The following is a 13,380-nucleotide window of genomic DNA, read 5'->3' on the forward strand; positions in this document are numbered from 1 at the left end:
GAGTATATGCATACGTGGGCGTGGGCACGTGCCATGTGTGTGCACTGCGAGGGGGCACAGTGAACCCCTGGGATCCCCTAAACCGCCTGGAAGGGGGGATACTGCAGGTCGGTGCTGCGAGAGCACTGCTGGGCTGAAGAGTTGGGGGGTCACACCTTGCCTAGTGCCAAGGGGACTGTCTGCCTTGGCACCCACATCCTAGCCCCTTTCCCCTCCCCCCAGAAAAAGGACCCTGATGCCACAGGGATGGGTGTCCTGACCCATAACAAGGGGGGGATCCGAACTGACCTTGTGGGTTGTGCTCCACAGCTTTGGGGCTTAGGCCACAAGTGCTCCCTTCCTCAGTTTTCCCCCAGTAAGGTGTTGATCCCTGCCTCTTGGCTCGGGGGTATATGGGAGGATTTCTGCTGCCCCCACCGCCCAGAGCAGCCCGCTGCCAACATGCAGGCAGTGGGGTGCTGCAATGGGGGACTCTTAAGCTGCCCTCCCCCATGCCCTCATTGGCTTTGTGCTTCCCATCATTAACAAAGTCTCTGTCCTGCCTGATGACTGCACTAATTAATGAGTTCATTAGTGGCCCGGCATGTCCATCTGGGGGGCCCAAGAAGGGCGCAAGGCCTCTGGAGCTGGCGCAGGGTCTTCCAACTCTGTGACACACCAGCAGGATCCGCCCTGGGACACAGCCACAGAACAGAGTGACCATCTGGGTGTCACCCCACCCCGAAACAGCCCCACGTCCTGCCAGGGGCTCTGCACCCAGGTAAGAGCCCCAATGGGGTCACTGGTGTGGGTTGCAGGGCTGGGAGCTGGGTGGCGTGGTTAGGAGGGGCTGGGAATTTTGGGAGCTGGGGGAGTGGAAGGCAGCAGCAGAGCCCATCCTTGTGGCATTGAGACACCCCCTTATTTGTGGCTGTCACCCCCCTGGCCTGGTCACCCCCCTGCCATCACTTTGGGGATCCTGGAGGGGGTGGGCAGGACTTAGGGCTCGCTGCAGCCCAGGCGTGGTGTCGGGTGATGGTCAGGGCGTGGGATGCCCGCGGTGCTCGTGACAGGGGCTGCTGCCTCAGCAGAGTGGCAGAGATAAGGCTGCAGCAATCCTTCAGGGCTGGGGAAGAGATAAGAGCAGGACAGGGAGCCTGGGGGCCTGCCTGCTGCTGTGAACCCCTCCCTCCCAGGTTTATGTACTCCCCTGGTTGTCCTTCAAAACCACCTTCAGGGCTGGGAGCCACTGGGCAGGACTCCATTCCTCTTTCTGCCAACACCAAGGGCATCATCAGGTACCACTTGTTGGGGCTGGGGTTTGTGGGGCACACGACAGGGCAGAGGGTGGTGGCGTGGACAAGCTGTGCCACTGCCCTATGCCCTGTCCTGTGCCCCACAAACCCCAGCCCCATGCACCATCCCTGTGCTCCTCTTCCATCCCCAAGGCTGGGGCTGCAGAGACCCCAAACACAGAGAGACAGAGCTCATCGGGTAGTGAGCAAGGATCTGGTCTCCAGCTGGGGGGTGGCATAGCCTGGGGACAGTCCCACAGGCACAGAGGTGATGTGCCAGGTAGGGAGTGGGACATGAGGACATGTGGATTGGGAAGGGGACGCCCTAAGAAGGTGATACTGCATTGCTGGTGGGTCTGAACTGGTGGCACCAAAAACCCCATTGCCATGGGACTGGGCGAGTGGTGGGCAGCAGCGTAGCCCAGCCCTGGGGCATCAGCCTGTTGCTGTCGCTTTGGGGAACATTTTGCAGCGGGGAGCAAGCTTCAAAAACCCTATCACCACGGGCTTGGTGCCAAGGGCCAAGAGGGGAGTAGGCCTGGGAAGGGCAGCAGGTACCACCCAAGCACAGCAAGCCCATGGGCAGGGTGACTGGGATTGCCCTGTGCTGCAATAGTGCCTGAAGGGGTCAAACACCCCATGAGTAACAGGGCTTTTCAGGTGCTGCAAAGCCTTGGAGGACCACAGGGACCTTGACTCTAGGCTGTTCCTGCCCTTATATGGTGAACACAGGCTGGGACAGGAGGGGACAAAGTTCTCCTGGGTGGTGGCACCTGAGCACTTTGCCTAGGTACGCTCACCTGTGCCCAGCTCTGCAGGGAAGGTGAGGAGCTGCAGCGGGGGGATGGGGAGGTGGGCATGCTGGGCAGCACATCTCATAGCCCCTCTAGCTACCAGCACCGGGGGGGGCCCAGGGATGGGGCTTGTGGACCCACCCATGCCCCACCTTGGGGTGTGCTGGGGGGGATGTCAGGATGTCATCCCATGGATCTGAGGCACAGAATGTGGGTGCTTTTGGGTCAGCACAGTGGGACCAGGTGGTATTTTGTGGGGCTGGGGGAGCAGCGACTCCTCCATCGAGCATCGCAGGCTCTCCCTGCCAGCCCCTGCCAAGGCACATGGAGGCTTTGCCCAATGCTGGCTGGCTGAGCCCTCTGCCTGCTTGCCAGCAAGCACTGCCAGCTTGGCAGGGACAGCTGTGGGCAACCCCAGTGGCACTGGGGCTGAGCCCTGGCACATTCAGCACCTGTGTGGGGCCAGGCTGTGCCCTCCCTGGCAGGGGATGGAACTGGTGCTGGAGTTGGGATGGGGGGAAACTGAGGCGGGCAGAGGGTGCTTGCACAGGTGTGTGGCTGTGTGCTTGCGCGTGTATGCAAGGCCACCAGCAGCGGCCATGCCATCATGTGCCGTCTTGTGCTGAGCTGTGCCAGGAGCAGGCTGAGTGGGACCGGTTCCTGCTGGTGATGGGGAGGAACAGGCCACCATGCAGTGGTGTCACCCATCTGTGGCTGCTGTGCTGGGGATGCCCTGTACAGCCCTGCCCTATGTCCAGGCACAGGGCAGGGCACAGGGGCACTCAGGGGCCCCCCTCCTGCTCACCACAGACCCTGGCACAGAGCTGTGACAGCCCCCATTAGCCACGGTGACAGCCAGGCCGAGGGGGATGGCAGCTCCGCCTGTGTGCCTGCAGCCTTGATGCTGTGGTGCCAGGGTGTCCCCTTATCCTGTGCAGCCCTGGACCGGGGGTTTATGGCCTGGCCGGCTGGGGATTGGGCAGGGCAGCAGATGGCACAGCAGGCTGGCTCCGTCCCAGCTCTTAATGACACCGCCTGCCGTTGACGAGGGTGTTGCCGATGCTCCATCAGGTCCCCTTGCATGCAGCACCCGTCGCCATGGTGGAGCTCAGCACCAAAGTCAGCAGGACACTCAACAAGACTACGCCGGGCATCCAGATATGGCGAATTGAGGTGGGGATGGGGTCACTTCTCACCCGGGCACTCACCACCGGGCTGTTTGGGGTGGCTGCAGGAGGGAAGGTCCCCCCTTTGTGTCCTCAGTGCATGGGTTTGGGGCTGGGTGCAGTGGGGTGCACGGAGATGGGGTAGGGTGGTCCCTGCAGGGCTGATGTTTCCCTTACTTCTGCAGAACATGGAGATGGTACCAGTGCCCACCAAGAGCTACGGCAACTTCTTTGAGGGGGATTGCTACATCCTGCTGTCGGTAGGGCAGCCTGAAATCCCACAGCGGATCAGGGATGGGTTCTGCCCCAGAGGGGGCTGGGGTACAGGGAAAGGTGTCCCTGGCCAGAGTGGCCTGGGGACACAGGGGCTCGTCTAGTGGAAACCGGTGTTCTGTAGACACGCAAGACTGGGAACAACTTCAGCTACGACATCCACTACTGGCTGGGCAAGGAGTCGAGTCAGGATGAGCAGGGGGCAGCTGCCATCTACACCACGCAGATGGATGACCACCTGGGCGGGGTGGCTGTGCAGCACCGCGACGTCCAGGGCCACGAGAGTGAGACCTTCCGTGCCTACTTCAAGCAGGGACTCGTGTATGTCAGTCACCTCTGGGGATCTGCTTCCACAGTGGGTAATGGTGGGGAGGGGTCCTCTGCAAGCTCCCCATGGGGATATCCCCAGTGGGGATGGGGCAAGCCCTGTCCTGGTGGGCTGGGGGAGGCAGAAAGAGGATTTGGATTGGGTCTTGCTCCATCCATCACCCACATGGGTGGGGTGGGGGGTTCCTGGACACCTCCCTGCACACAGAGGTGGGAGTGGGACCCCACTGGAGTAAGAGGGAGGCCACGGGTCTGACACTGTGTCCATTTTTTCCCAGCTATAAGAAGGGTGGAGTGGCCTCGGGCATGAAGCACACAGAGACAAACACCTACAACATTCAGCGCCTGCTGCATGTGAAGGGCAAGAAGAACGTGGTGGCAGGAGAGGTGAGTTATGGGATGCAGGGAGTCCCTAGCCACCCACCTCTGTGCAGTGACACCATTTGGGGTCAGGATCAGGCCCCCTAGACATAGCTGGCATCAAGGAGGGGATAAGGTGGGTGTGGGACCATGCTGCCTTGTCTCAGAAGCAGCCTCACCCCAAAAAGCCCCTTTTGGGGTAGGAAGGAAGAACACAGGCTGGAGACATGAGTACTGAGCCAGGGCAGGTGAAGGCTGTGGAGCTAGGGAGACCCAGGCCTCCTGCCGGTTGACCCACCCTCCCAATCCCACCCTGCTGCAGGTGGAGATGAGCTGGAACAGCTTCAACCGGGGGGATGTGTTCCTGCTGGACCTGGGCCAGCTCATCGTCCAGTGGAATGGCCCTGAGAGCAACCGAAATGAGAGGCTGAAGGTACAGTTCGGGAATCTCAGGGTTCCCCTCCAGAGGCAGGGGATGATGGCCAGCCCCACCCTGATCTGGGCTGACCTCTTGTCTCCTGGGTGCAGGCGATGACCCTGGCCAAGGACATCCGAGACCGGGAGCGCGGGGGCCGTGCCAAGGTGGGCGTAGTGGATGGTGAGGATGAGGGTGCCTCACCAGGGCTCATGCAGGTCCTCACACATGTGCTGGGCAACAAGAGGGACATCAAGGCAGCTATTCCTGATGACACAGTGGACCAGAAGCTCAAGTCCTCCCTCAAGCTCTACCAGTGAGTTCCTGAGGGTGGGTCACTCACAGGGGCATCTCACAGGGTGACAGGGGAACCCAGAACCCATCTCTGCTGTGTCCCACAACTCCTGTCCCCATGGACAGACACCAAGAGGGGTCAAGTCCACTAGAGGGGTGAGGACAGGTCCTTTGGGTGCTGTTGGAGCCAGGGGAGTCCCCAGTGACAACAAGGTTGGTACTTGATGGAGAGATGCTTGTGGAAGTGTGACCTTGGGACATTGTGGCAATGTCTCGAGGTGGCCTTGTCACATCTGATACCACATTGTGCTTCCACATGGCCATGAGTGAGCTGGATATGGCCCTACTGCACAAAAGAGCAAGCTGCAAACCAGGTTACCATCGTGGGTCATCCCTCAGTACCAGCTCTGCATGACTGGGGTTGGGAAAGGGATGGGAAGGAGACAACCCAAGGTGGAGATGGGGAGGGGCTTTTCCAGCCCTATTTCTAACCTCCCCTCATCTCTTTTCCCCTGTCAGTGTCACCAATGCCGGTGGGAACCTGGTCATCCAGGAAGTGGCAGTTCAACCCCTGACTCAAGACATGCTCTTGCATGAGGTGTGTCACCCACAGGATGCTCAGGGGTGCCCAATTTCCTTGGCAGTTTTAACTCTTTGCAAGCCGATTTGGTCAGTGAAACCCACCAAATTGGCTTTCGAAGAGTTAAAGCTGTCCAAAGTCCTAATTTCTGCTTTTGTTCCCTCTTCCAAGGACTGCTACATCCTTGACCAAGGGGGTCTCAAGATCTTCGTGTGGAAGGGCAAGAATGCCAACAAAGAAGAGAAGCAGCAGGCAATGAGCAGGGCATTGGTGGGTGCTGAGTTGGGGGTCAGTTATGGGATAGCCTGGCTGTTCCCTGGGGTGCTGAGCACCCCATGCCCATGTTTTGCGTCCGGGTCCCTCCAGGCCTTCATCAAAGCCAAGAACTACCCAGCCAGCACCACTGTGGAGACGGAGAATGATGGGTCCGAGTCAACTATCTTCAGGCAGCTCTTCCAAAAATGGACTGTCCCGAACCAGACTAGTGGGCTGGGCAAGACCCACACCGTGGGAAAAGTGGGTGAGTGTCCCCTTCTGATGCCACAGCAATCCCTGGATTGGTATGGGGGGGCTGTGGGGACACCATGCCTGGCAGGATATGACTCATTCCTCTGCCTTTCCTCACAGCCAAGGTGGAGCAGGTGAAGTTTGATGTCACCACGCTGCATGCCAAGCCCCAAATGGCTGCACAGCAGAAGATGGTGGATGATGGATCCGGGGAGGTGGAGGTAGGGTATCCAGAGCAGGATGCAGGACCCTCTTGGTGCACCTCTGGGCTGTGCCACAGGATGTCATGGAGACCAGGGGCTGTGGGATGCACCAGCCCTGGCAGCAGCGCATCCCCATCCTTGTCCCACCAGGTCTGGCGTGTGGAGAACCACGAGCTGGTGCCTGTGGAGAAGCGGTGGCTGGGCCATTTCTATGGTGGGGACTGCTACCTGGTGCTCTACACCTATTATGTGGGGCCAAGGGTGAGCCGCATAATCTACCTCTGGCAGGTGAGACCCCTCAGGTCATCAACCCATGGGGTGCGGGACATGGAGACCTCCCCAGACTGGGGGGCGCTCTGCCCCCAGGCATGGCCCCATGGGAGTAGCAATGCCAGCAGTATTCCCCAAGAGGGGAAAGGGGCCATGGTGGTTGCTGAGCCCTGCGCTGCCCTGCCCAGGGCCGCCATGCCAGCACAGACGAGCTGGCTGCTTCTGCCTACCACGCTGTCCACCTGGACCAGAAGTTCGATAATGAGCCTGTGCAGGTCCGTGTCACCATGGGCAAGGAGCCAGCCCACCTGATGGCCATCTTCAAGGGCAAGATGGTGGTGTATGCGGTGAGCAAGGGGCTGCTAGGGGGAGAGTGGGCAGGTGGGTGAGCTTGTGGCACGGGTGGTGACCTTCTGTCCCTGTCCCACCAGGGTGGCACCTCGCGTGCAGGCAGCACGGACCCCATACCTTCCACCCGCCTCTTCCACGTGCACGGCACCAATGAGTACAACACCAAGGCCTTCGAGGTGCCCGTCCGTGCCTCCTCCCTCAACTCCAATGATGTCTTCGTGCTCAAGACCCCCAGCTGCTGCTACCTCTGGTATGGGAAGGTGGGTACCGCAGGGCACCAGGGTGGATGCTGCCAGCCCCAAGAGAAACATTCCCATCTCCTGTTCCTCCTCTTCCTTGGCTGGGGCCGGTGATGGAGCAGCCATGTTTGCTCTGCAGGGCTGCAGCGGGGATGAACGTGAGATGGGCAAGATGGTGGCCGACATCATTTCCAAGACAGAGAAGCCAGTGATTGCAGAGGGACAGGAGCCGCCTGAGTTCTGGATGGCCCTGGGTGGCAAGTCCCAGTATGCCAACAGCAAGAGGTACCAGCCCTGTGCCCGCAGGTCACTTGTCCCTGCTCACCCTCGGAGGTGTGATGGGGCACCAGTCCCCAAGCAGGGTGAGTCCTGTTTCCACCACCACCACCACCACTGTGTTGCCCTCTGTCAGGCTGCAGGAAGAGAACCCCTCCGTGACCCCTCGTCTCTTTGAGTGCTCCAACAAGAAGGGCACCTTCCTAGCCACAGAGATCATAGACTTCACCCAAGATGACCTGGAGGAGGATGATGTTTACCTGCTGGATGCCTGGGACCAGGTGAGCGGGGGAGCATGGGGTTTGAGGGCACCTTTTATCTCACAAGCTGATGTCCCCAAAGGGGTGGAAGACCTGCAGCAGCCAGATGGGGTGGGATGGAAGGCTGGAACCCCCATGTCCCTGGCCCCATACTGTTTGTTCTGCAGACCTCCTGCTTCAGGGAGGGCTGAGGATGGACTCCCAGTGCCCTTCCCTAGGGACAGATGGGTTGAGCACAGCCCCAGAGGTCCTGTCCCACCCCAGTGGTGGACGTAGTGACCCTGTTGCAGGTTTTCTTCTGGATTGGGAGAGGTGCAAATGAGTCAGAGAAGGAGGCAACAGCGGTGATGGCGCAGGAGTACCTGCAGAGCGACCCCAGTGGGCGTGACCCTGACACCCCCATCATCGTGGTGAAGCAAGGCTACGAGCCCCCCACCTTCACTGGCTGGTTCCTGGCCTGGGACCCTCTCATCTGGCATGTGAGTCATGGAGGGGACTGTAAAGACCAGGGGGGCCCTTTGCAGATGGGAACCAAGTCTGGATCTGGATCCAGCCAGCATCTCTGAGGCACAGGCAGCATTTTGCCTCATCCCTGCCTGTGCTGAGGGTCTGAGCTTGTTTGTCACCTTCCCAGGAAAAAAAAAGCTACGAGAAGCTGAGAGCTGAGCTGGGGGATGAGAGCAGCCTGGGGCAGCTCACCTCTGTAAGTACCACAGGGGGACGAGGTGTCTGGGGCAGGAGGGGGCACAGAAAGCCCCTCTGATCCTCGGCAGCTGCCGTGAGGAGTTGCAAGGACACATCATCTGGTGAAGGGACACCTGGAGCCAGCCTGGTGCCTCCGTTCCTGGGGACATGATGTGACTCTGTCCCTCCATCCAGGCGCTCACGTCCAGGGAAGAGGTCTTCACTGCCACCACCCCCCTCCTCCCTGAAAAACTGGAGACCTTCCCCCTGGATGTGCTGGTGAACACCTCGGCCGAGGACCTGCCGCGGGGCGTGGATCCCAGCAGGAAGGAGGTGAGCTGAGGCTGGGTGGTTGCTGGGGGGGGCTGGGGAAAGCCTCCCAGCTTTAGCTCTGCCTCCTCTCTCCTTCCCCAGTGCCACCTCTCTGACCAGGATTTCCAGGCTGTCTTCGGCATGAGCCGCTCTGCCTTCGGGAACCTGCCCTTGTGGAAACAGCAGAAACTCAAGAAGGACAATGGACTCTTCTAAGGCAGGAGCCTGTGCCCCTGGGACACTCCCAGCTTGTTATTTTTATTAAATAAAATATATTTGGAGAGCAGGGCTGCACTTTCCCCCCAACTGCTGTGCTCAGCCCAGTTGTGGGGCTTATTTGGCAAAGAGATGGTGTGCAGGGGAACATGGGTCTTGACTGGGCATCTGGGCAGTGCAGGGAAGGACCCTCAGCTCCTTCTTCCCCCTTGCCCCCCTGTGCTCAGAGGCGATGCACAAGCTGCCCACCCCAGGCCCCCCCAGCTCCCCCATCCCATGCCGGTGGCTGCAGCTCAGGGTTAAAGGTCCAGTGTACAGCTGGAGCCACTCCCTCTGTTATCACTTGCACCTCAGCAAGTATGTGCAGTACCAAAGGTAAAAGCAACAAGCCAGAGGCTGAGGAGATGGCACCTGTGTGGGGACAGTCACCAGTGATCACTTGTGATTTCCCCGGGAGTTGAAGGGGACATCTCCCTCCTCCTGAGGAGCCACAGGTACCCGCAGAGGGCCTTGGGGTTTCCCACAGGGACATGCCCCTCCTGGGAAGCAGGATTTGCATGTGCAGGGAGGTGCTGAACACACATGGGATGTTCCCGGGCAACTGAGCAAAGTCCCAAGAGCAAACGCAGGGCGGGGTGCCCATCACCTGCAATGTTCAACAGGCAGCAGCCCAGGGTGTGTGGAAATAAGATCCCAAACCAAGAGAGGGTTAATAAAGAGGTTTTAATTTCACCAAAAAAAAAAAATAATCTATCTACACATCATTTAAAAATAGGCAGGGGGAACCCAAGAGCAAAAACTGTGAAGAATGGAGAGGAACAGGTCTGCTAAAACACAGAGAAAAGTGCTGCTCCACGTCAACAGTGTAAAGAACCAGAATGCTTGGGTGCAGGCAGAAACCGGCAGCGGCCACCCCGTGGCAGGCAAGGCTGGAGTCTGGCAGCATGGCTACACAAATAGCAGCTGCCAGGGGTCCTGCACCCCTTTTTCTCTCTTTGGCGGGCAATTACAGGGATAATTAGCTCTATTAAAAGGAAAACAAAGCAGATAAGTTGTTCCTGGCCCCTCAAAAGCACGGGCACCCCCACGTGCCCCATGCCTGGGTGAACCGCAGCAGGAAGCTTTGGGCTGGAGATCAGTTGTTCCTGGGGCAGGAAGGAAGATGCATGGGTGCTGGTTATCCATGCTGCGCAGGATGGGGAAGGTGATGTTACAGCTGCAGGCGTTGGAGAGCCCCAGTCCTCCGCCGCTCCCCGCAGTGGTGTCAGGCTGCCAGGTCGGGAAACCAGTCCCGGCTTTGCAAAGGCTCTTTGTGCAGCCCCGCTGGCCGGGGCCGCCCAGGGACCAGCACACACAAGCTCCAGTTCATCAACACAAACTGTTTTACACCTCTTGGAATAGAGGAGCAAATCAAGACCAAACTATCTCAGTCAAGCAACAAAGGAGCAAGAGGAATGGCAAGGGGGAGTTCCTTGTACTTATATGCTGAACCACACTTGGACTAAACTAAGCTGACTCAGGAGCAGGTAAATGTTTAACTGCAACTCTGTACATCTGAGGAAGAGCCTGCACATGCTCAGGGACTGCAACTGAACTTCCCCGCTGACCTATACCCCAGGATGGGCATCCCATCTGGAAGTGATAACCTTACCGAACTTGCTGCTGCGACAGCAGGAGTGGTGGGCACATTATGGCTGGGATTGCGTATCCGCCTTCCTCCCCGCTGCTCCCCAACAGGCAGAATGGCTTCAGCAAGGAAGGGGCTCCACAGCCACTCCTGCCAGGGTGACGGTGCAACTGAGCTGCTGTATGCCAAACAAAAAAGCTTAAAGCAATTAATAGAGACGTCTGCAAATTCTTAATGGCTACAATAATAAGCAAGAACTTTCCATAAAACAAGGAATACTGGTTTCAAGCACCAGCTTTTTTACCTTGTTCCAAACAAAAACTGGTTTTACACAAAAGTTGGTGCACTGAAAAGTCAGGCAATGTTTGCTTTTACTATAAATTAACTGGAGTGCAGCGCCTTGGAAAAACAACTTTGCCACTCAAAAAAGCAGAGCTGACTTCTGATATACCAGTTATTTACAGCACTAGCATAGGATGCACTTGGGGAAAACAGATTTGCCCTCTGGACAGAGCAGTCCCTTCATCACATTCACAGGGGCGATCAAAGGAAAACTGCATCACCGCCTCTTCCCATTGCCCAGAATTCTACCAAAATTAATATAAACAATAGAAAAGTATAATGCTTTGTAATAAATTAACATATACACCCACTCAGGCTGCATCTTACAAGATAAACGCTCTGTCATGTTTACAACCAAACATTCTCTCCTAGCTTGGAAACCAGAGAGATGTCACACTGACCAGGACCACCAGGCTCATTGCGCACAGGGACTGGAAGGTCAGTCAGTCTTGTCACCACATCGGGGTCCCCAAAGTGCACAGCTTGGGGACAGTGCCCAGCAGCAATGGCTGTCACTTGCTGCTGCTCACAGGGTGAGAGGAGGCCACTGAGGTAGTGTCCCCATGCCAGCCTGCCAGGATCAACTGGTGTGGAAGTGCCCATGGAAGAGGTGCCTGCTGTCTCCTAAATTGATGGTTTCATCTGCTTTGACTCAGCTAATTTATTCCTGAGAAACTCCTAACGATAGTTTAAAAAACCCAGAAACTATCTCGACAGCAAAAAAGGTGTTTTTTTTTATTTTTTTTAAAGAAGCCTTTCACCTCTAAAACTCAAGCTGCAAAATCAGAACTAGAGGCCAACACAAGAACAACTACTCTGCTTAACAGCAACAACTTATCTGAAATGAGTAAATGCCAGCAAAAGGAAACATCTGCCCCTACTAAATCAGCATAAAGGTGCTGAAAAAAAGAAAAAACTGAAGTCACCAGGCTTACCCCCGCACTGAAACAAGCTATAAAAGGAGCATCATGTCTCCAAATCCAATACAACGCAACACTTCTTCCTAACCGCGTTCTGTTAATGCTGAACATGGGCTTTCTGAAAGCTTTTCACCTGGTTTAGTTTCACAGTTTGAACGCTCTGCACTCCTCAGAAGGGAGAACAGAGGCAGAGCTGCAGTAAAAACCCTACTACCTGGGATGCGAGAAGACTGAGGCAAGACCATGGTTCAACCAAAGAGCAACTCCAGTGCCAAGCACGCCCTGCAGCCCCTGCCCTTCCCCCCCACTCCTGTTTCACAACAACCCCGGCCTGTGCAGGAAGAGTAAAGCCATAACACTTTTTCCCTCCCAGAAGGTGACAAGGGGCTGTTGCTCGACTCCTGCTGCTGTTCTCAGTCTGCTCCAGGTGTCCTCCTACTCCAGTTACACAGCCCTAAGCAATACAGCTTCAGTGCAAAATACTGCACACCCAAAGAGAGACCTCTCCTCTCCAAACGGTACGTAGGCAACAACCTCATGAAGAAAATGCAATCAAATAACAGAACTTGTAAAACAAAAGAAATCACGTACATAATCTAACGTCTAAATGAAGATGACAGTGAATGGTGTAAAAAACCGACAGAGCTGCCACCAGGTATGCGATACATTCCACAGCACCGACAGTTTTTTTCCTGGAACTGCATGAATGTCAAAACGCATCAGCGTGAGTGATTCCAAGACGCCTGTTAGCGAGATGACTGGCAAGAGCGTACTCAGTGATCTGGGTTTCCAGTGAATATTACTAACACAACACACGCCAGGTTACAGAATCTATTGCTTAAATTGCCCTTGGAGGAAAAAAAAATGCCAAGTGATATGTAAATCTTTGCCACTCACATCTCACAGGTGAATGGGCTTTTAAAGTAGAGTTTCTTTTTGCACTATTTTTTTTAAATCAGTTTATGAGCAGCTGTAGTCTTGTGGCTTGATGCAACTCTTTAAGGCTCCATGCTGACAAAATTATCTGAGGAACAATAAAAACTTCACCACAGGAGGATTGCTCTGGGATATCAGGTTTAAATGTGTGGTTCAGGCCCAGGACTCGCACAGATGGTTCAACAAACCGAGTGTCCCATATTTCTACCTTTTGTCTCTTGTTTTGGCCCTGAGCTGTTTGTTACTCCTGCACGTCTGGCACAAGTTCAGAATCTTCCTTGTTCCTCAGGAGGAACAAGGTGTTTTACTCTTCACAGAGGCTGACGAACCGATCTTCCAACTTCCATGCTAAGTGGCTGTGCATTTTTTTCCGTTTCTAGTAACTCATCGAAGATATCCCTAGAACAGAGGGAAAGGCCAACAGTGAAACTTGGGTACAACAACAACAACAAATGAGACATGAGACAGCCCTGAGGGAATCAGCAACTGGATTTAATCCACAAACTCAAGCATCATGAATCCTGTCACAGAAAGGTGTCTTTATCTGGCATCTCTAAGCAAGGCTCCTGGAATCCCACAGCACTTTTTAAAGATTTATTACAATGAATAAGGTCAGTGGTAAGCCTCAAAGAACAGTAACAATAGTGAAAGTAACTCCTGGCTGGTAAAGGGATCAGAAGCAATACAAGCCACAGTCTGTAGTGGAAGTAATATCCTTTGTTAGAGCAAACAGTAAAGGCAGAAAAAGGGAACA

The 13,380-nt window shown here is 55.9% G+C and overlaps 2 protein-coding genes across 5 annotated transcripts in view; one reads left to right on the top strand and one right to left on the bottom strand.

Moving 5' to 3' along the window:
* Nucleotides 1–135: 135 nt before the first annotated feature.
* VIL1 (villin 1) lies at nucleotides 136–8,873 on the top strand. Of its 3 annotated transcripts, none has more exons than XM_021290544.2 (21): nucleotides 136–760; nucleotides 1,176–1,277; nucleotides 3,140–3,241; nucleotides 3,420–3,494; nucleotides 3,632–3,828; nucleotides 4,113–4,221; nucleotides 4,517–4,627; nucleotides 4,723–4,925; nucleotides 5,423–5,501; nucleotides 5,655–5,753; nucleotides 5,850–6,003; nucleotides 6,111–6,211; nucleotides 6,344–6,481; nucleotides 6,652–6,810; nucleotides 6,895–7,074; nucleotides 7,193–7,338; nucleotides 7,466–7,610; nucleotides 7,880–8,068; nucleotides 8,224–8,292; nucleotides 8,469–8,606; nucleotides 8,688–8,873. In XM_021290544.2, exons 1-21 carry the CDS (start codon nucleotides 584–586, stop codon nucleotides 8,799–8,801), a joined length of 2,787 nt encoding a protein of 928 aa, XP_021146219.2. In that variant the 5' UTR covers nucleotides 136–583; the 3' UTR covers nucleotides 8,802–8,873. The 3 variants fall into 3 exon arrangements, with proteins under 3 accessions (XP_021146219.2, XP_013223318.3, XP_021146232.1); XM_021290557.2 differs by adding an exon at nucleotides 1,389–2,097 and having other exon boundaries at nucleotides 613–1,277; XM_013367864.3 differs by lacking the exon at nucleotides 1,176–1,277.
* Nucleotides 8,874–9,505: 632 nt separating this feature from the next.
* Nucleotides 9,506–13,380, bottom strand: part of USP37 (ubiquitin specific peptidase 37) — a 36,334-nt gene continuing 32,459 nt past the window's right edge. For both annotated transcript variants that reach the window (XM_065070698.1, XM_065070699.1), the window contains exon 24: nucleotides 9,506–13,025. In XM_065070698.1, coding sequence (XP_064926770.1) covers nucleotides 12,938–13,025 — 88 coding nt within the window. In that variant the 3' untranslated portion in view covers nucleotides 9,506–12,937. The remainder of the gene's footprint in view (nucleotides 13,026–13,380) is intronic.

Source organism: Columba livia, chromosome 7, assembly GCF_036013475.1.
Source record: "Columba livia isolate bColLiv1 breed racing homer chromosome 7, bColLiv1.pat.W.v2, whole genome shotgun sequence".
In the NCBI taxonomy this organism is placed as follows: Eukaryota; Metazoa; Chordata; class Aves; order Columbiformes; family Columbidae; genus Columba; species Columba livia.

Bases quoted from the DNA above. Each gene is read 5' to 3' on its own strand.
- VIL1 (XM_021290544.2), top strand. From the start codon at position 584: ATGTCCATCTGGGGGGCCCAAGAAGGGCGCAAGGCCTCTGGAGCTGGC. The intron at 5,502-5,654 runs GTGTGTCACCCA...CCCTCTTCCAAG, and splicing joins AAGACATGCTCTTGCATGAG to GACTGCTACATCCTTGACCA. The intron at 7,339-7,465 runs GTACCAGCCCTG...GCCCTCTGTCAG, and splicing joins CAGTATGCCAACAGCAAGAG to GCTGCAGGAAGAGAACCCCT.